The sequence below is a fragment of the Tripterygium wilfordii genome, chromosome 10 (assembly GCF_013401445.1).
Source record: "Tripterygium wilfordii isolate XIE 37 chromosome 10, ASM1340144v1, whole genome shotgun sequence".
Lineage (NCBI taxonomy): Eukaryota > Viridiplantae > Streptophyta > Magnoliopsida > Celastrales > Celastraceae > Tripterygium > Tripterygium wilfordii.
In genome coordinates, this window is record NC_052241.1 from 9621836 (window position 1) to 9645999 (window position 24164).

Consider the following 24164-nt stretch of genomic DNA (forward strand, 5'->3'; position numbering starts at 1 on the left):
TAATTAATTATATTGACAACGTAATTAATTAAATTCAATGAGTAATAAGAAGTCAAAGTATAAAATCTCATGAAAATTCCATCTACAATAATTTCAATTCATTTTCTATGACAACTAAAACACAAAACAAATTGACTCAGTGCCTTTTTTACACTGTCCAATCTAGGTAGTGTAATAAGATACTATGCCCCTTCAAAATAATGTAATAAGGCATTGTACACTTCAATCATTAAAATAAGCCCAGATCGACAATATGAATGGGTGAAACAAAAAGAAACAGTAAGCGATCTTGCAGATCTTCGATGTTGAAGATGAATATGTTGAACAAGAAACATCAAGTGTCTTTTCTTCTTCTTGTAGGTCTCAAGATCTCCCTAGACAGCATCATTGGAGGCTCAAATTTGCTGGTAGACGCCATTAACGGCAAGGGATGGAGAAAAATAGATGGAAACCCGAATCGAAAGGAAGAGCTTGAGAAGGAGGTTGTCGATGGAAACCCGAGTCACAATGTTGATGCCATGGATCTTCAGTAGAAGGTCGTTGATGCCATGGATCTTGAGGAGGAGGGGGAGAGGTGGGGAGAGGAGAGAATGAGGGGATGGGTGGAGGATGGGGAGAGAGGCAAGAGAGAGACACGAAGAGAGATAAATTATTTTAAAATTTTTCTTTTGCTTTTATTATATTTCCTTTTACAGGTAAGCTATTCAAATTTTTTTTGAATTGCTTTGTCATCATGTCTAGGTGGCATGCCACCTAGTTATGTAAGTTTAGGGATGTGTAGTACTACCGGTAGATGTATGTGTTGAGGATGTTGCTTCACTCACGCTGACGATCAAGATGTTATTTGATTATGTGGATGACTTGTTCAACATAATGAGTTCTTTGTTAAGAGGAGATCCATAAGTAAGGACAATAGTAGGGTGTACAAATATTTACTTTTTACATGTGAAAGGTCTGAGAAATTTTATAGTAATTTGAAGAAGTCTGTATGTCATCGCACATTTTCTAAAAATGAATGCAAAGCTAGCAGCACGGGGAGTAGTATAGTCCCCGCTAGATCGTCAAGAACATATGATAATTCAGAGTTTTGAGAATTCGATAATTTGGTCTTATGTAATTTGTTTTTGCAGACATTGAATTTGTTGTTATTAAGTGTATGACTTGTACTAATTTTTAATTATGGGGATGATTTTGACAATTGGTAGTAATTTGTATTGTGTTTTTTGAATGACTTGCAGGATTACAATTTGTTATAGATGTTAATCACATTGTGAAAATAGCACAATGTAATTAATTATATCGCAGTGTAAATAATTGCATTGTAACATGTTCAGTGTATTTAGCTACTGGATCATATATATACAAACCATCACAATTGTCAATCCGCTTTAATTAAAGACAATTTGTTCAAGGTTTAACTGAATGAACTAAAACGCCCTAGATGGTTATAGATTTTGGCCAAAAAAATATGCATGGTAATTTTTCCTCTTCGTCCAACACCCAATGTAATAAATTATGTAAACAACGTAAATATTTACATTGTATAATCAGATAGTATACTTAAACCCAACATAATATTTTTAAGTACTACCATTAAAGGATAGGTTCACAATGTATTTGCATGCATCTCACTCCCAAAACATTTACCAAAAGAACTTACATTGGTATCTAGCATATAAGTAGGATCTCTGCATCCTTTAGGTACGGATCTCTGAATGTCCTATTACTTGGGAGAATTGAGTTGTAATGAAGCCATAATCCATCCTCAGTGTCCAGAACGAATGTTGTCCAATGATTGCCAACTAAATGGTTTCCAACAGCATGAATGGTAAAAATGTAATATCTGTATCGATCAACCTTGTTCTTGAGCTTCTCTACAATACTCTTTTGGAGGAGATCATCTCTTTTCATCTTAAGGAATGCCATGCAAGAACTGGTTATGGCAATTGAAGCTGTTCTAACTTCCAAAGGATGAGGAGCTATCACTTTCCCTTGTTTCCTTGTCAAATATTCGCATTGCACGTTAATTATCTGCACAAATATGAAAATAACTATAAATGATATACACAAGATTATATAATATACTGAAAACCCAAAGTTAATTAGTTAAATGTTGTGCTTACATTGCTTGACACCATGTCGCAGTTCACAAGAGAAACTATGTCACTCCACATGAGGATATGAATTGATCTCCTTTTGGTTTTTTTTTTGCTCTTTGGTTTTTCCTATGTTAAATTTAATTTTATTACAGCAAATTCTATGAATTGATCTCCTTTTGGTGCATGAATCGGGGAGGAGATGAGAAGATAATTATGAGAGGAACATGATGGTGAAGAGGAGGTAAGCTGTAAGCATAGTGGGAGAATCAAATGATCGTGAATTGAATTGGCTTTAATTTTGTTTTAGAAGCATTTTTTTCCATTGGGTTTTCTTCCACGTGGCTCTTTGAATCACGGTTATCAAACTTGAGACTTTCGTTTTATATATATAGAATAGAATGATGATTGATTGATAATAATAATCACGGTACTTGAGATTCCGGGTGACCCGAATTCGATTTCTCGACCAAAGAAGTCTCGGTGGTAGCATCGAGAGTCTCTACTGCAGCTGCGTGGACAGTGCGCTGGCAAGTGGGCATTCGCGTAGGGAGGCAGCGGCTATCAAAGGGTCCGGAGTCCGGTGACAAATCCCATGGTCAGTGATGGGTTTCAAAATACAACCGCTGCTATCAAAGGTGGTGGAATGAGGACGGGACCATAATGGGGGTGGGACTAAGAAGGGTCGAAAACCTGGATAGGGTCATAACTCACAACTCTTTCCCTTTCTCATTTGGCCACGCGAAAGAAGTAAGCACCAGTCGCATCTCAAAAGCGTCTACTCTCTCAAAAACCAGTTGTCATTCGTATACAGCCTGTCATCCAAGGAAATTCCAGACTCCCAGAAGCGTGCGTGACTTGTTGTTTTTAATAACAAACAATTGTCTGATGATCAACAAATGTGTAAGGATCAAGGGAGTGATAAGTGTTTGTTATGGAGTGATAAGGCAGTCACATGGAGAGATAAGGAAGACTACTTGGAGAGATAAGGCAGGTCCTTCACATATTCCTCCACAATCGGATTGGTTTGCTGAATAATGAGTTGTCCCAGGTGAAACTTATTCGAGGCAAGTGTTAGTTCCAATCAAACAAGAGCAAGATCAAGCTTATCCTTCCTACCCAGAACAAACAGTACTTAACAAATGTACTGATCGATCAAGGGGTGGAGCTTATTCTTATCTACAAGTCATGTTACTCTTGTACACAACTTATGATAGGATTAGTTATCATGTATAGCATTAGGTAGTCAAGGTCTTGCTATATAGCTGCTTGTGTTCAACGTTTAAAACATGCTCAATAAAAAAAACTACAATTCCTCAATTTCTTTCTGTTTGGCGTGCCTGTCCACTGTCGTGGATTCTGGTTTTTGGTTCGGCGTTGCTGTGTAGTTTCAGCCTTTAGCGGAGAGCCAACCAGGTGTTTGTAGAAAATGCTCGTGTGGAATGGGTGGACAGTGTCTACAATGATTTACTCAATCCCCAAACAAATTAAGTCATATTGTCAATAAAGATGTTAATTCTTCTTCTAAATAATTAAATTTCATTTGGCCAATATATTTAAATTTGTCCATTCCCATCCCAAACCCCAAGTCACCTGCCCGTCTAACAAGTAGAACAACATCAAGCATAACTTGAAACCAATCAACCAACCCTAAACCAAGCATTGAGAGTGCCATCGTAGGGAGCTTGCTTTGAATCAGCAAATCTTATTTCATTGATTCTCGACAAAAAATCTACAGCTACAGCTTCAGCTTCACTACAATAATACTTCTCACGTAATGTTTTGCCATCAAGCCACGTGAAGTATCCGAACGCATAGTCTGAAGAATTATTATCAGCCTTGACCTCCAGAGTAACATTGAATGTCTTTTCTTCTCCTGTTTCCTTGAAATGAAGTGTCCTTGGATTAACATAAACTGACACTCCTGTTGGCTCTTTAATAATCACACTATATTTCCTGGAGTACCAACATTCTTCACCGTTCTTGATACGGTAATTCGACCTTGCAAATCTGGAATTGTTAGTGATGGATAATTCAAGTTTGCAACACTAAAGAACGTGGGACACGTGAAAGGCCTATCAGAAAATCTCCTGATAATGCTTTGATTGTAGTGATTGGACCTCTATTTTGAGGTTCCAATGTCTTTTAATTAGGATGTTCTAGCACTTAGCTAATGTATTGATTGCATTTTAGCTTAGTTTTACACTTACAAATGTTTCCCCTTGGTTTTGTAGGAATCGGACCTTGTTCGCGAGCCAAGTTGGAGCACTTTTTGGGCACTTTTTGCTGTGAGGTGTCGGGAGGTGTCCGGACCCGTCCGGACACTTTCTTCACAAATTGAGACAGAGGCTCACAAAGTTGGACGCATGAAGTGTCCGGACACCCGTCCGGACACCTACGGCGAATCTGCAATTTTCTGCACCGAAATTTCAAGGGCATTGGGGTAAATCATGTATGTAACCAATGGGAGAAACGATTTTATACGGGTAGTTTCGGTATTTCTATTGTAAAAAGAGAAGAAAACCCTATAGATTTGGTTGGCTTCCTATTTATTCATTGACTTCTCCAAGAGGGAAGCCACCATAGAGTAGTGTAGATCTAGTTTCTCTCTCTAAGTTTTCTTTGTTGTTTTTTAGGTGCTTTCTCTTGATTTTGTTATAAACTCTGATTTAGATGACAATAGATTGGATGTTTATTGCAACAATCATGAGTGGGTAGTTCTCTCTCTAGTTTCTAATCCCGAACGGTGGGTGCAAGGTTTCGATTACTCAAGGTATGCTCAAAGAATCGTAGCTTCGATTTCTCTCTTTTAATTTCGTGATAGTTGTGTGATTGGATCTATGGGAATGACATATTTGATTGTATTCTTGGATTGTCTAGTCTAGGGATTGCATCTAATGTGTTCGATTGAGAATTGTTAAACCCATTGCATGATTTCCTTAATTAATTGAGTTTTTCATTGCATAGCTATTAATTATGTGTATTGATGATGGGGTTTTGGGTTAATTTAGGAATGTGCATGGGAGAGTTATGGTTAATTGATCTTTGAGTGTGAAACTAGGGTGTTAGCCAAGCCGAGCCCCAAGGGGGAACATTAATCCATAATATTAGGTGCTTATCCCTTTGCGTTCATCGTAGATTAAGAGACCCGATGGCCTACATGTATGAATTGAAGTCTTATATCCCAATTCTCTTTGCATATACATGATTGATAGTATCACACAATGCATTGTGTATGGTTGTTGTGTGTTTGCAATGATACCTTGAGTATGAGAAACCGAGTAGCCACCGGGACGGACTAGAGACTAGGTTTTTAATTAATTGTTTTAAATCCACTTTGTGCTTACTTTGATTACAAATCGCTCATGCTACCGAGTCATTCGGCCCATTTCTTTTACTTGATTTTATTTGATATTCATTGTGTTTATTAGTGTTAGCTAGTCATTTGCATATCATTCACTTCAAATTGCATTGCTTCCTCGTGGATCGATACCGGACTCACCGGTTTATTACTTGACGATACCCTACACTTGGGGTAAGTACACACACACACTTTGGTGTCGGTCACTTTGTTAGTGATGGATAATTCAAGTTTGCAACACTAAAGAACGTGGGACACGTGAAAGGCCTATCAGAAAATCTCCTGATAATGCTTTGATTGTAGCCATGTGCACATAGAAAGTTTAGGTAGTCATTAGCAGTCAAGTCATAAACAAGACCTGGATCAGCAGCACGGCTTGGATGAACATGTCCTGCCCCGTAGTCAAACGGAGTTGCATTTCTCTGTGATTCATTCTGTATAAACGCATTGGTGTTGTCTTTTTTGTTGCTACAAAAAAAGAAGCAGCATTTGAGCATGATCATGAACAGATTTATCTGGTGATTGACAAGGGGTAAAACTAGGGATGAGTGTAAACGCCCGGGTATAGGTATTTTTGACATACCTAAGTAAAAGTAAAAGTAAAACAAATGTTCATACCAGATGTCATGATAGCAGATTTGATAGCAGCTGGACTCCAATCTGGATAGAGTGCTCTAATAAGGCCCACTATGCCAGTGACATGAGAGCATGATACTGAAGTTCCATTTCTTATCCTGAAAACTTCTCCACCAGATATAGCTCTTGGATATGCAGAATAAGCAGCAAGTATGTCGACTCCTGGTGCAGTGATATCCGGCTGAAATAATAAATATCAATTGTCAATCATGCACAAGAAATGTATGTAAACCTGAAGAGTGATATTGATTGAAGTAGTAACAAACCTTGAGAATGGCTGGCTGAACCATGTTGGGTCCCCTAGATGAGAAATCAGCCATTATAGGAGCTCGCACTTTTTCCAATTGTAGGTTTGGATATCTGTTTATTAACACAATCAATCAAGTTTTGAGAATTTGATAAGTTCCGAAAATGTAAAGAAGCCAAGTAACTGACATAGTAACTGACATAAAAACATTAGCTATCACAAACAATTGATATCAATATGTCTTTTATAAAGTTGTGTCATATATATAGAACATTTGCAGCAAATGAATATGAGAGTACTTATTGCATTGGATTGGATTATCTGTCTTGTCCTCCTCACAGCGACCTTTCCATCTCAGCGGCACTGGTCCATATCCTTCATCACGGAAGCTCGCTCGCTGTGGCCAAACACCTAAAATTTGCGGGAAAAATGATGTTCTCCCCTGCACAATATATTTCATTGGAAACAGATACTTCGATTATAAACTTACCACTATCAAGATTTGCGATGATGACATCTTCGCCAAACCTTGACTTGTTCCAAACTGAGCTCCTTGGAACTTCTCCACTTTTTGTCTCTAGTCCAAGGAAACCCCATGACCGGGTCGTTCGCAATTTTCTTTCGTTGCTCTGGAAAACGGAGATAACGTCTGGATGTTTCTGCATTGATCAAATTATAAAATTAGGAGAACATATGGACCACGAAAATTTTCATCAACTCAGACAAAAACATGAAAGAATAACAAAAGAGGAAGAGAAGAGATGAAGAGGAAATTGATAGATAGAGTTAACATTAAATTGAAGCATAAGTTCGTACTCTGAATCTATTGACCTTATTGATATCCTCAAATTATGGAACCTTTGTTCCATAATTTGCTCCTCAAATTATGGAACAAATTATGGTACTTTTGTCCCATAATTTGCTCCTCAAATTATGGAACAAATTATGGAACCTTTGTCCCACAATTTGCTCCTCAAATTATGGAACCTTTGTTCCATAAATTGCTCCTCAAATTATGGAACATTTGTCTTAGGGTGTAATGTTTGATCCCTATATATATGAGATTGTAATTGTAATGTTTCATCAATATACATACACACCAAATATTGCCTCTATTGTCTACAATTGCTTCTATTTTTTCTACATGGTATCGGAGCAGGTTTATTGTCTTGTTTAAGTTCTTGTTTGCTCAACAATTATGGCAAACGACGATTCTATCTTCTCTGGCGCAAAGTCGTATTCTACAGGTGCTTCAAGTGCTCCTGAGTTAGAGTCCAATCCAAATCAACGGTTGTGCTCTGTGCTTCTTAATGAGTTTAATTATCTTCCATGGTCCAGATCTATTACACTGGCTCTTGGTGGAAGATCTAAACTCGATTTTATTGATGAAAAGATTCCTTCTCCTGATGAAAAATCTCCAGATTATGGAGCATGGTTATCAAAAGACCAATTGGTGCGGTCATGGATTCTTAATTCCATGGATTCTTCTCTTGCAGAGATCTTTAGTTACTCAGAGTCTGCTTCTATCTTGTGGTCGGTAATTCGTGATATGTATGGCCAACAAAATAATTCTGCCAGAATTTTTGAACTTCAGCGAGATATTGTGAATCTTCAACAAGCCGGAAAACCTTTTGTTCAATTGCTTAGCTGTCTTAAAAAGATGTGGAACGAACTTGAGTTGTATCGTCCTCACACAGTTGATGCCACGATTCTTCGCAATCGTGTAATGGAGGACAAAATATTTCAGTTGTTAGCAAGTCTTGGACCTAAATATGAAGATCTCCGCAGCCGAGTTCTCATGTCTCCAGAACTTCCATCGCTTGCTTCTGTCATCTCCATGATTCAGAGAGAAGAATTAAGAAGGAAAGTCATGAATGTGGAAGCAAGGCCTAACCTTTCTGAGTCTCGTGCTTATGCATCATACAAAGGCAAGCGACCGGATTTAAAATGCCAACATTGTCATCATCTGGGACATCTAGTTGAACGGTGTTGGGTTCTCCATCCAGAATTGAAACCAAAGTTTGCTAAGGATAAGGGACTTTCTAAACCAAGAGTCCATGTTGCAAAAACATTACATGGAGATATGGTAAATTACACCTCAAATCCAATTTCTCTTATAAATAAATTTGCAACCTATCTTCAGGAGAAGGGAGGACATGGAGTTTCTGGTACAGAACACTCTAATTTCACAGCTCTTCTTGGTAAGTTTGCTGGGTTCTTAGCAGACTCGGGACATCAATTCAATGACAACTTTGAAGGTATTTTCAGTGCACTCTCTACTGCTATAGAATTTAATATTGTGCATGATTTTTGGATTGTTGATTCTGGTGCCACCCATCATATGACAAATAAATTAACAAATTTGTCTGACTTCAAAAAATTTTCTACTCCACCTCATGTGTCAATTGCCAATGGAAAAGGTGTTCCTGTTCTTGGTGAAGGTAAACTTAAATTGTTATCTAAAGATGTGACTTCAATAGCTTTATATGTTCCATCCTTTCCAGTCAAGTTACTTTCGGTTAGCAAACTCACTTTGGATTTAAATTGTTGTGCTATATTTCTTCCTCATTCGGTACTTTTTCAGGACCTTGTCACCAAGAAGATCATTGGTAGAGGTTTTTTCCTGAAAGGCCTCTACTACATCTCCGGAAATTTTCAACCTAGCAAAAGTACTCAAGTCTCATTTTTTCCTTCTTCCTCGGCAGATCATGTTCTCTGGCATCAACGTTTAGCACATCCTTCAGATAATATTCTCACTAAATTGTTGCCAAATGTTGATACCAATCATTTTTCTTGTGATATTTGCCATTTGTCAAAATCTACTAGATTACCTTTTGTGTCTTCTTCTTCTAGAACTACTAGAATGTTTGAACTTGTTCACTCTGATGTTTGGGGACCTACTCTTGAATCAATTGATGGTTTTAAATATTTTGTTACATTTATTGATGATTTCTCACGTGTTACTTGGGTGTACTTGTTGAGATCAAAAAGTGAAGTTATGAATATCTTCAAAGATTTTCATATGCTTGTTCAAACTCAATTTTCCTCTAAAATTCAAACACTTCGTTCTGATAATGGCACAGAATTCATGTCTAAAATTATGACACAGTATTTATATTCTCATGGCATTGTGCATCAGACTAGTTGTGTTGGTACTCCTCAACAAAACGGAGTAGCCGAACGTAAAAATAGAGACTTGTTGGAAAAAACTCGTGCTTTGATGCTTCACATGCATGTTCCAAAAGTTTTTTGGTCTTATGGAGTATTAGCAGTAGTTTATATCATCAATCGGCTTCCGAGCCGAGTGTTGTCTTTTAAATCTCCCCTTGAAGTTTTGCAGGAGAAAACTATTGATGTGTCTCACTTGAAAGTATTTGGTTGCACTTGCTTTGTGCATATACAAGCAGCTCATCGTGATAAGCTTGATGCCCGAGCTGCTAAGTGTATTTTTTTGGGGTATTCTTCGACCCAGAAGGGGTATAAATGTTATCATCCTGATTCTCGAAGATTATTTGTCTCCAGAGATGTTGTGTTTGAAGAAGCAACACCTTATTATACAAATTCTCAAGATGATTTAGAGGACGTGTTTCCCTTGCCTATATCCGAGAATATTTCTGAAGGGGTTCCTCACAAGCCTAATATTGCTGAGCTTGTTCCACACCAGGCCGAGTATCCTCCAGATATACAGACTGAAATCCGTCCAAATGTGCTAGCTGAAAATCTGGTTGAGAATCCTCCAGCTGAACAACCTGAGAGTCTCCAAGATGTGCATATGCTTGCTTCCACTAATAATCCTGAGGTTTCACAGTCATTGGTTCGATGGAATCCTACTCGAAACCGCGTTCCTCCAACAAAACTTCAAGATTACGTAACTTTTTCTGCTCGTCATCCTCTCTCCAAGTATGTCACTTATCATCGTCTTTCCTCAGCTCATGTGGCATTTCTCACCGCTATTTCTACTGTTCATGAACCTAAGAATTTCAAGGAAGCAAATTCTCAGGAAATATGGCGACAAGCTATGGGTGAAGAGCTTCAAGCTCTTGCTGAAAATCAGACTTGGAGTGTTGTTAAACTTCCTCCTGGAAAACAACCAGTGGGGAGCCGCTGGGTATATAAAACTAAATTTCACTCGGATGGTACCATTGACAGGCATAAAGCTCGCCTTGTGGCCCAGGGATTTACTCAAACTTTTGGTGTGGATTACAAAGAGACGTTTGCTCCTGTTGCTAAGATGAATACAGTTCGTACTCTCCTCTCAGTTGCCGTAAATTGTGGATGGTCTATGAGTCAAATGGACGTCAAAAATGCTTTCCTTCATGGGGATCTTGAAGAAGAAGTCTATATGAAACTACCTCCAGGACATCCACAGAGTTCGGACTCTTCTTTGGTTTGTCACCTACACAAATCAATCTATGGGTTGAAACAATCTCCACGTGCTTGGCACGCCAAGTTAAGTACTGTTCTAAAAGAGTTTGGTTTTTCTTGCAGTACAGCTGATTCTTCTTTGTTCATTCGCCGTTCTTCCAATGCTATAGTGGTGATCCTAATTTATGTTGATGATCTTATAATTGCTGGGAACAGTATTGAGGATATTTCTCAACTCAAAACCACTCTTCAATCTCGATTTCCTATTAAGGATCTTGGTTCCTTAAATTATTTTCTTGGCATTGAAATGGCAGTTTCGAGCAAAGGTTTATTTCTAAATCAAAGGAAGTATATTCTTGATTTGCTAGAGGAAACCGAAATGATGAATTCAAAGCCAGCATCTACTCCGCTGGATAGCAAATTAAATCTTGATACAGCCAGTGAACCTTTACAAGCAGTTAGTGATTACCAACGGTTGGTTGGTAAGCTCATTTATCTCACTATTACTCGGCCTGACATTGCTTATGGCGTAAGTCTTGTTAGCCAGTTCATGCATGCTCCTACTCTTTTTCATTTGGGCATTGTCAAACGAATCTTACGTTACCTCAAGGGCTCTATTGGTCGTGGCATAGTTCTAGCTAAGCACGGTCACCTACGGATTACAGGATATAGTGATTCTGATTGGGCTGGAAATGCTCTTGATCGAAAGTCCACTACTGGCTATTGTATGTTTGTTGGTGGAAATCTTGTTTCTTGGCGTAGCAAAAAACAACATGTGATTGCTCGTTCTAGTGCTGAAGCTGAATATCGTGCAATGGCCTCCGGTGCATGTGAACTCATATGGCTTAAGGGTTTGCTCGCAGATTTGGGTTTTCCAAGTAGTCTTCCTATGACTCTTTTTTGTGATAATCAAGCTGCTATGCATATTGCTGCTAATCCCGTGTTTCATGAACGCACAAAACATATTGAAGTTGACTGTCATTTTATTCGTCATCAAGTTCAGAATCACATTATTCAAACAGTTTACACTCGAAGTCATGATCAACTTGCTGATGTGTTTACAAAGGTTTTGTCTTCTGGTCATTTTCACCGATTATTGTCCAAGCTTGGCTCAATCAATCCCCTTGATCCAGCTTGAGGGGGAGTATTGACCTTATTGATATCCTCAAATTATGGAACCTTTGTTCCATAATTTGCTCCTCAAATTATGGAACAAATTATGGTACTTTTGTCCCATAATTTGCTCCTCAAATTATGGAACATTTGTCTTAGGGTGTAATGTTTGATCCCTATATATATGAGATTGTAATTGTAATGTTTCATCAATATACATACACACCAAATATTGCCTCTATTCTCTACAATTGCTTCTATTTTTTCTACAGAATCTCTATTGCTTCTTCCTCGTGAAGCATAGCAGCAAAGCCATTTATGTTTCTGGTATAGTGGTAGAAAATGGCATCTTTGGCTTTCTTTGTGTTACTGCCATCAAAATACAACAAACAAGTCAATTAATCTTCACAAGTACGCTAGTTGAAACATAAGGGTGATCTTTTGGAAAGATATCTACTACCTTTTCAAGGAGAGGCCCAGCAACTCAAAATGAGAATTCTTGGCATTGTCAACATCCATAGATGTTGGCTGTTTACCATGCATGTGTGACCCCAAATACACAATGTAAACCTTTTTGACAGTGGATGGTTCCATGTTGATGATTTTGTTCCCTGATTGTGCTAATATGAAATGTGATATGGTGACTAAGGAAAGACACAAAAAATACAAGGGAAAATGATGTTGAGGAGCCATTATATATTGATAAGATCAGGGAGGTAATGTATGTCGGAATATATGTGACTAAGGGAAGCTAACCTTTGAACATATATCGTGGTTATAGGTTCAAGTGAAGTAATTAAGCTGTATGGTGCTTATATATATAGAGAGAGAGAGAGCTTGAGATACATGTTGATATCTGCTATCTTTTGTTTTCTTTTAGCACACAAATACACAGAATTCTTAAAACTGATAGAAAGTGTTCATCGCTAATGACTAAACCAATAAGGCAATGGTGATTTATATGGAAGGACTTCTTGGCTAAGAACTTTTTAAAATGATTGTTAAGTGTTTCCCAGGTATGAATTCCTTAATTTCATTGAGAATTGCACCACAACCAACCTTTAAAATAACAACAAACCTAAACTAGTTTTAGCATAATGTGATTTAGATGGAGCCGTCTTGTCTAAGAACTCTTTGAAAATGATTGTTAGTGTTCCCCAGATGTGCATTATTCCTTAACTGCGTTATGGGGACTGCACCAGAAGCAACCTTAAAAATAAAAACAAACCTAAACTAACTAGGCTTCCATATAATGCACCGATTTTTAACGTAATATTCCTCAATGCTTTTGCGTAAGAAAATCTAACGAAGTTGACCAAATACATGGTATTATGTTTAATATACCTTGACTTCATATCTCATGCATGTAATATAATGGGCTTTTACACAATGAGGACAAAAACTAAAATTTGTATTCCAATAAGGATAACTTCAAAAAATTTAGGAAAAAAAAGACAAAACTTACAAACTTACCCAAATACTCATTTCTTGTAAAAGATCGAAAGCTCTCTCCTTATAAACTAGTGAATCAGACCTCAGGACGCCCTCCATCATATCTCGACAACAAACCTCACATAATAATGTATACAATATCTTGGGTTTTTATCTAACGGTCTAAAATTATGATACATTTTCTATGTTGAATTTGATTTTTGTTCAGACAAAAAATATATATTTGGATTCATCAATGGGGCTATAGTGGACTCTAGGGATGGTCAATTTGCCCCACTCGGATTAAACCAAATTTGGACATAACTTATATGTCCGAAATATGTGTTCAAATATAAAATTTTAGCCTGTTTAAAATCATGTCAAGGTTCAAAAACAGAAATTTTATCCGATTTATTTATCTGAACTCTAACCCGAATTAGATTATTGTCTTGTATACTTATTCGGATTCAAATCAATCAATATTTGGTTAATTAAGTATGTTCGAAATTCAATCCGCATAATGTTCTAAACATAAATATTTCGTGGACATGTAAAACTGACCCAAAACCGATTTTTGCCACCCAAGTTGAAGTGCACTCTAGTGTAGTTTATCTACAGCAGAGTAGGTGCGTAACCAAGTAACCATTCTCCACGCGGCATAACAACTATTCAGAGTTTAGACAATAGATTCTGTGATTCTCTACATCCTGGACCACGTCGGCTCCGTACGTCGTGTATCCACACAAAAAATTATCTTTTTACTTATTAAATTTTATAAAAAAAAATTGCACTCCAAGAAAATGAAAATAAAAACGTGTTTGTCTTGCCTTCCCCTATTTATCTTTTTACCGGAGATTAATCATTTAGTAAAAATGATTTACTACAGGACATACTAAAATAAAAATACTTTAATACAAAAGGTTAAATTATTTACTGAATAAAAAATTAATATATGAATTTTTTTAATGAAATATATAGTTTTGCACAAAGAATGCTTGACCATGATTCATGGGGATTAAAAAGACGTGGAAAGATGTAGAAGTGAAAATACAGCATATACGCGGAGTGAGCGGGTACCGCCGGTACGCGTATATCAAACATCTTGATGCTACAAAAGCAGTCCCCGTTTTTAGCAAACATGTTAAATTCCAAGCAAAACAAAATCACAACCTCTTTTTTCGATAATCGATGAACCACCTAACTAAAAATACTCTTCGGACAATTGAGAGAGCGTAAATCTCAGACTAAGAGGCTCATGCGTATGGAAGTTTCTCACCTGTCAACAAGGTAAGCCCTGGGCCGATACCTAGTGCGCAAAGATCCACTTGCATATACACGCAGGCGGGCCGAAGCCCACATACAGGCTAGGTGGCCACCAAGAAATACGCTTCGGGTTGGAATCGAATCTTGGACGCAATTGCACCTATCCCAGTTGATTACCAATGGAACCATCTCTCAGTGGTTAACCACAACATTGTAATTCTCAAAAATGATAAAAAGATATCAGCAATTAGTATCCTAGTTATTTTATAATTTGAAGTATAGGATTTAAGTGAATTTATGAGCTCTACATGTCTCACATGATGCACATAAAATCTTATGCGTACAACTCAGTAGTTGAAATAGCTGTGATACCAGCGCTAGGATCCATATCACTTTATAATTCCTGAGTACAACGAGGGAGTACCGTCAATATCCATGTGGTCATGTGTTGAGTTTTCATTCAACTTATCCTATCTTCATGTGTCAAATTTATTATGTGTTTGCAACTCTGATGGCATAAGTTTAGGCTCATAGTGAATGTTGAAATGACAAATTAATTTATATGATGTCATTTTCGATTATGAAAAAAAAGGCTTTGTTGGTGACCGAGTGTTGTTTTGCCAGTTCATATGGACACTGATGATATGCAAGAAAGTTCTTGGATCATGAAGGCTCCACTTGTGGTTAGACCTTGCTAAAAATTACAAGACAAGACATTGCGATAAACTTTAAACCTATCTCATAAGCAGCATTGTTTCAAATGCTTTTCATTTTCCTGATAAACTTTATTCGTGCCTAATTATAGGTTTAAAGCTGGATTCATTTATAACTTTGTTGTTGTTTTATTATATTTTTTATTAAAGAGAGGTGGTATGATCTTTCCTATACTTCAATGCTAGTGACTATTTTAATTTGCCTAGATAATTCCACCACCATCCACGATCCACCATTACTTTTTAGTTTTTCTGTCAGGATCAATGGTATTTTTGAAGGGAGACGGTATCCTCACCCCTTTTTAGTAATCACACCCTAAATAGTTTATTTGTATTTTTTATTTTATTTTATGTTTTATTTAATATTTGAACATTAAATTCACATTCACATAATTAGTTTTCTCACACCCAACAATTAAATAAACTAACTTATTATAAAGAATTCAGGGCGTCAACGTGGGGACCAACCAAAGTCCATGCCTACATGTCCAACCCAACAAAATGACATTGTTGTAGCGTTCCCATCTCATTCATACCAACAATATTGTAATATTGTTTGTTTTGGGTTGTCCGGTCACGTGATACATATACAACAAAATTTAAAGAATTCACATAAAGGACATCAACGTGGGGTCCAACCAAAATCCTTACCCACATGTTCAGCCCAACAAAATGACATTGTTGTAACGTTGCCATCCCATTCCCTTAAGCCTAAGAAAAGGCTTTATTAATAGAGTGGGAGCTAGCCCTTATAAATGGGTACTATATGCTCACATCTTGCGATGTGATATATTAACAACTTTCATTACCAAAAAATTTAACCTTCCTGCTTAAAAGTACAAGCCAAGACTTGGTACTGCAAAGGTTGGCCGGCCTTACTTGGGAGAAAATTGAAGGCAACCAAAGAGGTACATGCATGCTCACCAATCTTGATTCATTATGGAACTTTTGTATCATTGAGAAATTATGTATGTGTACATATTGTTAGGTGTATTCCTCTCAAAGTCTTGGTTGCAATAGAAAGCATATCTATATGATGATACCACTTTTAGACCACCAACTAAAGGTAGATACGTAGCATTGCCGAGATGAGCAAAATATCATCTCATACAAGTATATCTCGGGAGAATTTACCTCATTTTAGTTATACAAGCACCACGTATCAATTAAGGCTTACCTCGGACCCAAGAAACCTATCTTGGGATCGAGAATCCTATCTCCATTTACGACAATGGCGTTCTTTGAGATAACATAGTTCTTTAACAAGAAGTTCCTATCTCAATTCAAAGAATCAAATAGAAGATATGAATTCTACTCCATCAGGTATTAGAATTAGTTCATTGAATTTGTTTCTTTTCCTAGGTATATTTGAATTTTCGTTTTTCCTTTTATAGATATATTTTCATTTTTTTTTCTTTATAGTTCTATTTTTCTGATTTGTCCTAACTTGTTAATTACAGTCATGTCCAGCCATATGATTGCTACAAGCCCGTTTGTCATGGGAAGTTCACTTGCTTCTAGCCCATTCCATACTCAATTCATCTATACCATTTACTGGCCCATCTCTATTTTACAATTTTACAAGTGCATGGCCCACCATTCAAAGAATCAAACACACACACACAAATATAATATATTTACATGATGTCACTGTAAATTTCTGTACTAGTTAATCAACAATTTTATGGAAAATATATGCCATTTTAATTAAATAAATATAATGCCCTTTTGAAAAATACATAATTTTGACAATATCCTTTTTGTTTTTAGGTTCAGCGGGATAAGTGCATTAAAAAGGGACAAATTTTTGGAGATGGTGGCGAACTCACTTTGGGTAAAAACGTATTAGTAGCTTATATGCCGTGGGAGGGTTACAATTATGAAGATGCGCTACTCATTAGCGAGCGTCTGGTATATGGAGATATTTATTTTAAACTATATATGATTAAAATGATATTTCAATAATCTAAGCATTATTTCATTGTAATTTTTTACTCTAATCAAACACGGCAAAGGAAACCAATAATACCAAAAAAGTAATATGATAGTGTGATCCAACTATTTTCAAGCATCATCTTTTCATTTTCATCTCCACTTTTAATTTCGCGAACCAAACGAGACCTTATAAGAAACAATGCGTTAAAATTCTATTCATGCGCATTTGCTCACTTTTTTTATTTTTTTCTTTTGAAAAGGTCATAGACCAAGGTATAGATTGATTTTTGCCTTTCTCGAATTTTTCCTTTTTCCTTTTATGAGTATATTTGAGTTTTTTCTTTCTCCTTTTTATAGGGATAGTTGAATGTGCCTACAGTCACCAACTTGTCTTCCCCTACTCCATCCCTCTGCTTGTCTCTAGCCTTGTCCCGGTCTCAAACTCTCTTAGTTCTTTCCCCAAGAGTGGGAGTTGTACTCTTTGTCTCCTCTCTTCCAACATACAATATTATATCCCTTCAATAATGGCCTCTCACAATGTTGCCTTGTATTTTTTGTGCCTTTCCTTGGTCACATTCTTACAATCCAACTTAGCACAATCAGATAACTATGTCCACATGTACCCATCAGCTGTTAAAAAGGCAAGTATATATAATTTATTCATTGCATTTCAAACCCTTTTAATGTTAGCCATATAGGTTTCTAATAAATTACACATCACAATTAAAACATAAAATATTCAAGATAACAGAAAAATCATTTAAATTGTTCTAGACAATTTTTCATTAATTAGAAATCATCTATCATCATGTATGTATGTCAATCAATAATTATTCTGTTGTATGAGTGTGTATCAATTAATAATTATAATTTATAAATTAACCCTACATGGTACTCTGTATATTTATTAGAAAAATATAAGTATTTTTTTTTTGTAATATATACATTCTATATATATATATATATGTATAATGTTTAAAGAAAATATTTAAAATTTTAAGTGGCTAGTGAGGAGAAATACATGTATTTTTAGAAAGATGTATAATTTATTTCACATTATAAAGTGGACTTATTTTGGGGTTTGGATATTCGAAAAATAATATATTAGTGCCCACTTTATGAAAGTTGGACACTTAGGTCAGAAAAAATATTTTGCCATATAAGTACATTTTTTTCCACATAAGTATCTATTTTAAAAAATTAACAACTTTAAAAAATTAACAACTACATAAATCTAAAAAATACCTAGATCTAAGACATCTACCCTCCATCTCCACCATTGCCACGTTTACCTCCATCTCCACCACCATCGCACCTTCACAATCATCTTCTTTATAGGTACTTATGTGTCCATATGTTTTTGAGTGAATCTAGATATCCAAAAGTCTTTTTAAAAGTACCGGCTTGAAATTTTTCCCTAGATATTTAGTAGTGTACTTCCAAATTTTTGCCCAAATTTGAGGATGGGCTTGAGCCACTCTAGGCCTAAACTAGTTCTGCCCCTGCTAATAATATTGTTGTTGAATTGCCCCTAGCTAATCCTCAACATACCATAACAAAATCAAGGTACCAAACTTTGATAATTTGGTGTGGGACTGTTCATGATTTGAGTATCAACGCTAAACATTTGTGGGTAATTCGAGGTTTAATCTTGTTAGCAAACTTGTTCGTCACAAGTCCGCGATATGAAAAAAATGTCAAGTGTTATTCACTTCATTGTGTCACATACATATATGCATTATTTCCTTTAAGCCACATAATGAAATGAAGGATTTTTAATTTGTTCATTTTGAAAGTACATTAAAATGCAACCAGCTTCCCCATACTTCATAGCTTTCTCTCTTCTTGTTCTGAGATAAGTTTTATGATCACTTGCAATGTATCCAAGGCTATCCCTGCCACCAGCCTCTCTACTCATCAACTCATGTGCGTCCTTAGGCTTTATTCCAGCACTACGTACTAAATCAATGGCACAAGCTTGAACTTCAGAAATTTTTCTCTGCGATCTCATCATATATGTGGTTTGTGGAAGGTGAAGTTGATGATTATGTTCAGCGACAAAATCATATACTACATACTTACCACTTTCTCGTTTCAATCGAACAAGTAGCCTTGCATGACAATTTGTTCTTGTCTCATCTCTATGGCTGCTATGAACCCTGCGTTTATCTTCTAAACGGACACCATGTTTAGAACATACGAATCCCCTTGTTGTAACTTTTTCATCTAACTTGCTTCTATTTAAAAAACTCTTTCTTGTCGAGAATCCAACTTGTTTTCCATAATGGCACCAATGCTCCCAAGCCTCATCAAGTGTATCAAATTCCATGTCCATGTAAGGTGTCCAATCTTTCTCACTATTGACCATCATGTTCACAACCTGTAATATCATTAAGAAAACCACAAACCACTAAAAAATTGGATTTTCAAAGCAAAGGGGGATCTTGCACACTATATTACAATAAACTACACATAAATGAATATTATTTTGCTTCATACTATTTAATATAAAGGCTGAGACCCACACAATTGAAAAAAATTTAATAAAAAAACAAACCTACAAGTTTTAGGCAAGGGTGATGGGACCCATGTCTTTTTGGCAAGAATCTCACGCCAAACCCAAAACGGTTCAAGAAAAAGCTCCATTTGAGGGCGGTTTCATTCTCAAATTTATGCCGTTCAGTGAGACGGTATCGCTCAGCTCTGCGGACCGCATCACCAAAAGCAGCCCTTGTAGCAAATGGGCTAGATGAATTGAGTGTGGAGTGGGCTAGAAGCAAGTGAACTTCACATGACAAATGGGCTTGTCGCAATCACGTGGATGGACACGATTGTAATTAACAAGTTGGGACAAATCAGATATGTAGAAACTATAAAGAAAAAAAATTCAAATATATCTATAAAAGGAAAAAGGAAAATTCAAATATACCTAGAAAAGGAAACAAATTCAAATATACCTATGAAAGGAAAATTTTCAAATATACCTATAAAAGGAAAAAATAAAAATTCAAATATACCTATAAAAGAAAAACATTCAAATATACCTATAAAAGAAAAACATTCAAATATACCTATAAAAGGAAAAAAAAAATTCAAATATACCTATAAAAGGAAAAAATAAAAATTCAAATATACCTATAAAAGGAAAAAGGAAAAATCAAATATAACTAGAAAAGGAAAAACATTCAACTATACCTATAAAAGGAAAAGAACAAATTCTAATATATCTGTAAAAGGTAATCGAGTAAATGCGTATGAATTTTTGCAACATCCTGTATAAATACGTTGCAATCAAACAGACATCTTTCAATTCAAAAACAAGAAACCACAAAGGAAAAAAAAAGAAGCAAGAAGTGATGGAAAAGAATTTCTTCGTCATCCTCTTTGTTATGGCATTATGTTAGTGTCTCTCCCTCTCACTTTTTAAATTAATATATGTGCAATTCTTAATTGTTTGATAATATAATCATCAGATCTTTCAGTTGTGTTGTAAAATAATAGAATATTAGTCTGTGAGATCAAATTATAACGTAATTTAAAAGGTTACTAATGGATTCTGTTTTTGTTTTGTTTTGCATGTATATGTATATATAGGTGTGTCATTCGCCAGTATTCCAATGATAGAAGCGCAATATACTCCATGTTCTACTCAGAAAGATTGCGATATAGTCAAAACCCTATGTTCTGTTCCCCTCAAGTGTACTGATCACAAATGTCTATGTTGTGAGGACCCAAGCCACTGTTATTAAGACATCAATAAGAGATCACAAATGTCTATGTTGTGAGGACCCAAGCCATCGTTAAGACATCATGTAATAATCATCAATAAGAGGCGTTAGTTAAAGTGAAAAATTATGTTGCACCTTGTCTGTTCTATTAAACCATTTTGTATTCGAAACTTGTAGAAATTCTAGGCCCCCATTGTCTTCCCCTAAAAGGCTTATTAGAGGGAATGAGGGCTTGCTATTATATACAGGATTTTTGCTGGGTTATTACCCGATGTGGGACTTTTGTCCAACACCCCCTCGCACTCGTGGACTGGGTATCTCTGTCCAAGGCCCAACGAGTGGACTTCTTATCGAGGACGAGTGCACACCTGTTCCGATACCATGTAGAAATTCTGGGCCCCCATTGTCTTCCCCCTAAAAGGCCTATTAGAGGGAAGGAGGGCTTGCTATTATATACAGGATTTTTGCCGGATTATTACCCGATGTGAGACTTTTGTCCAACAAAACTCTTAATATTCTCTACGTACCAACGAGAGGTGGTTCGGTTGACAATCGACTGGGTTAGGCATATGTGTGCCCAAAGTTTTATTCAAATGAGAAACAATTTCTCAACGGTATTTCAAAAAAAAATAAATCATATTCTCTATGTTAACTGTTCAAATATCACTTTTTCATAATTTATATTATCTTTATTCAACTACAATTGCATCGCAATTTCTATCCTAAATCTATGTGATTAAATATTCAAAATTTATACAGTAGTGCTAAGTAGCCTATCCAGTGGTAGCCCATGAGAGCCCTAGTCTTTTAAATGAAATTTTAAAACGTCTTATATCTCAAAATACATGTTAGCCTTTATAAAAATTACACATTCAAAATCAGCACATAAAATTCTTTCTAACAAGATCCATTGTCGATGAGTTTTATCAGATAAATCTTAATTAATTTTTTTTTTCAATGGAATTTCAAAAACAAATGAATTTAGAACTAAAATAATGAATTCTAGATTGTGCTTTAAAAAACAATAGAATCTACATTAAAATAATAAATTTTGAACAATAAATTATGGGATAAAAGAGTGGAAATAAAAATATTCCATTGACTAAATCAATAAAATAAACCTGTTGGGCTCCTATGAGTTATCAAACTGATGGGTTACATGTCATTTTCGAAATTTATAACACAATGTCTACCACTTTGTGGAGCGAGAAGATAGGATAGAAGAGATGGAATAAACTAATAAAAATGTTGGATCACACTTTTCATGCAATGTAATGTAGCGCACTGCGCGCATGCTCTATTTTTTTGAAGAGAATGCTCTATTTTGGAGCACGTTTAACAACTACCAATATAGATAAAATTGGTTATAATATACATATTATTATATTAATATATATTTAGTAATTTACAGGCCAATACGCTTTCACTAAAAGGACCTATTAGTGGAGGGAGAGCCGGAGAAGGCACCCATTATATAGTGCTTCACCAAGCCGTATCTAAGTGATGTGGGATGTGTGATACCGATCTGGACTATCGGACTATCAAAATGAAGCTATGGACTTCCACCATCCTTTTTTTTTACCAAGCTCAGCCATCAAAAGCCACCGTGGTAGCCGAAAATCCCTTCGCAAAGCCTCGGCTATCATAGCTTCAAATGCCCAATTCGGTTGCTGGAGGACTCATCATTGGTAGCTAATAGTCCATAAGGGTTGTTCAGTCTGATCACTACAAGTCCCACCCATTGGTTGGAGGACCTAGATGTGACCAGAATAACCAAAATGATATATGTCCATAATTTTCTCTTCCATAAACTTACATAATCTATGTGGCTGTACAACTCAGCACACTAAATAAAAGATCTAATTAATTCTCTCTCATCCAGGTTTTTTTTATCGTATATCCTCTTTCTCTTCTCTTTGTCGCAAACCTGCGAATTAGGTTTTGCTCATCTACAACTCCATAAACAATCAATGGCGGGTTATCTTTCTAAACGGGTCTGATTCACGAGTTTATGGTGGTTTTCAGAGCTTTCTTTTTCGTGTTGTGTGATTGTAGACGTTGTCAAGTTTTATAGCAATTCGTTCATCGCAAAGAAAGAAGATACAAACATTCAATGCTTTGTCCAGGTTAGTCTACATAAGTTTACGAATTCTATGATAAGCACATAATATTTCGTCTATGAACTAAAATACAATTATCTACATTTTTGATAAGGCAAACACAATTTTTTTTCTTTTTTGTTGATAATATGATCAAATCTCACAAATGCAATTATTTTAGGTCTGTAGTTTTGATATTTCTTTACTTTTAGGTGGATGAATGGTGAATGTAGTTTGAGGTTGTGTTTACAGTGCCTTATTACATTGTACAAATTATTAATTACATTGTGTTTGTGCTAAATTGCACTGTGCAAAACTAACCGTTATTAAATGGCAATTTTGCAGTGACGATATGGAGTTCACTCTGGAAGATGATAACCATAACCAGTTAGATCATATGGACAGTGTAGATGTACGAAAATGATATGTGTCCCTAATTTTCTCATCCCTAAACTTCTCTAATCTATGTGGCATGCCAACTTAGCATGCCACCTAGATTAAATTACAAAAATAAAAAAAGTTGTATATTTTCTCTCGTTTCTCTCTCATAGGAGTTTCTTTCCTTAGTAATCTCTCTTTCTTCTCTCACATGTCTCTCTCCTCTCTCTCGTTCTTATCTTTCTCTCTCTTTCTTCTCACAACAAGGGTGACGTTTCATGGACGCTTCCAATTCCAAAATGGCAGATCATCTGCCACTGACGCTTCTACAAGCTCAATCGCCCAACTCACCAACCATGGCTTCCTCTCTCAGTCGTGCGGTCGCCACTCGCTTCCCGTCGCTTCCAGAGCATGATTTTCTCTCTCTTCCTCCTCTGTCGCTTCTCACTCTTCACTCTCTCTTTCCTCACCATCATGTCCTCTCTCCTTTGCCAAATGCTTTCGTTTCTCTCTTTTCATCTCCCATTTTAGTCTCAATAGTCAGCTGTTCTTTGGTTTATTAATCATCAATATGTGTAGTTTGGTTTTTGTGTTTATTGTTCTTGAACAATAGTGTATAGCCGTGTATGTAAAATAAGGATTGCTATTGATTGGGTTGGTCTCTGAGTTATAGAGATTGAACAGGTTGTCGAACGTAATTCTACATGAATCAGTCACAATTACATCCGTACATGAAAGACCACTCATATCATCACATCAAATAGATACATTTTCTTATTACGCAATGTAACTAATTATA

The 24164-nt window shown here is 36.1% G+C and overlaps 1 protein-coding gene and 1 pseudogene across 1 annotated transcript; both read right to left on the reverse strand.

The window, feature by feature from the left end:
• Positions 1–3736: 3736 nt before the first annotated feature.
• LOC120007370 lies at positions 3737–7005 on the reverse strand (annotated as a pseudogene).
• Positions 7006–18907: 11902 nt separating this feature from the next.
• Positions 18908–23838, reverse strand: LOC120007371 (protein FAR1-RELATED SEQUENCE 5-like). Its single transcript, XM_038857566.1, has 4 exons — positions 23717–23838; positions 19722–19905; positions 19243–19540; positions 18908–19119 (listed from the first exon to the last, which is right to left on the reverse strand). The coding sequence occupies exons 1-4, from the start codon at positions 23836–23838 to the stop codon at positions 18908–18910; spliced, it is 816 nt and encodes a 271-aa protein (XP_038713494.1).
• Positions 23839–24164: the final 326 nt, after the last annotated feature.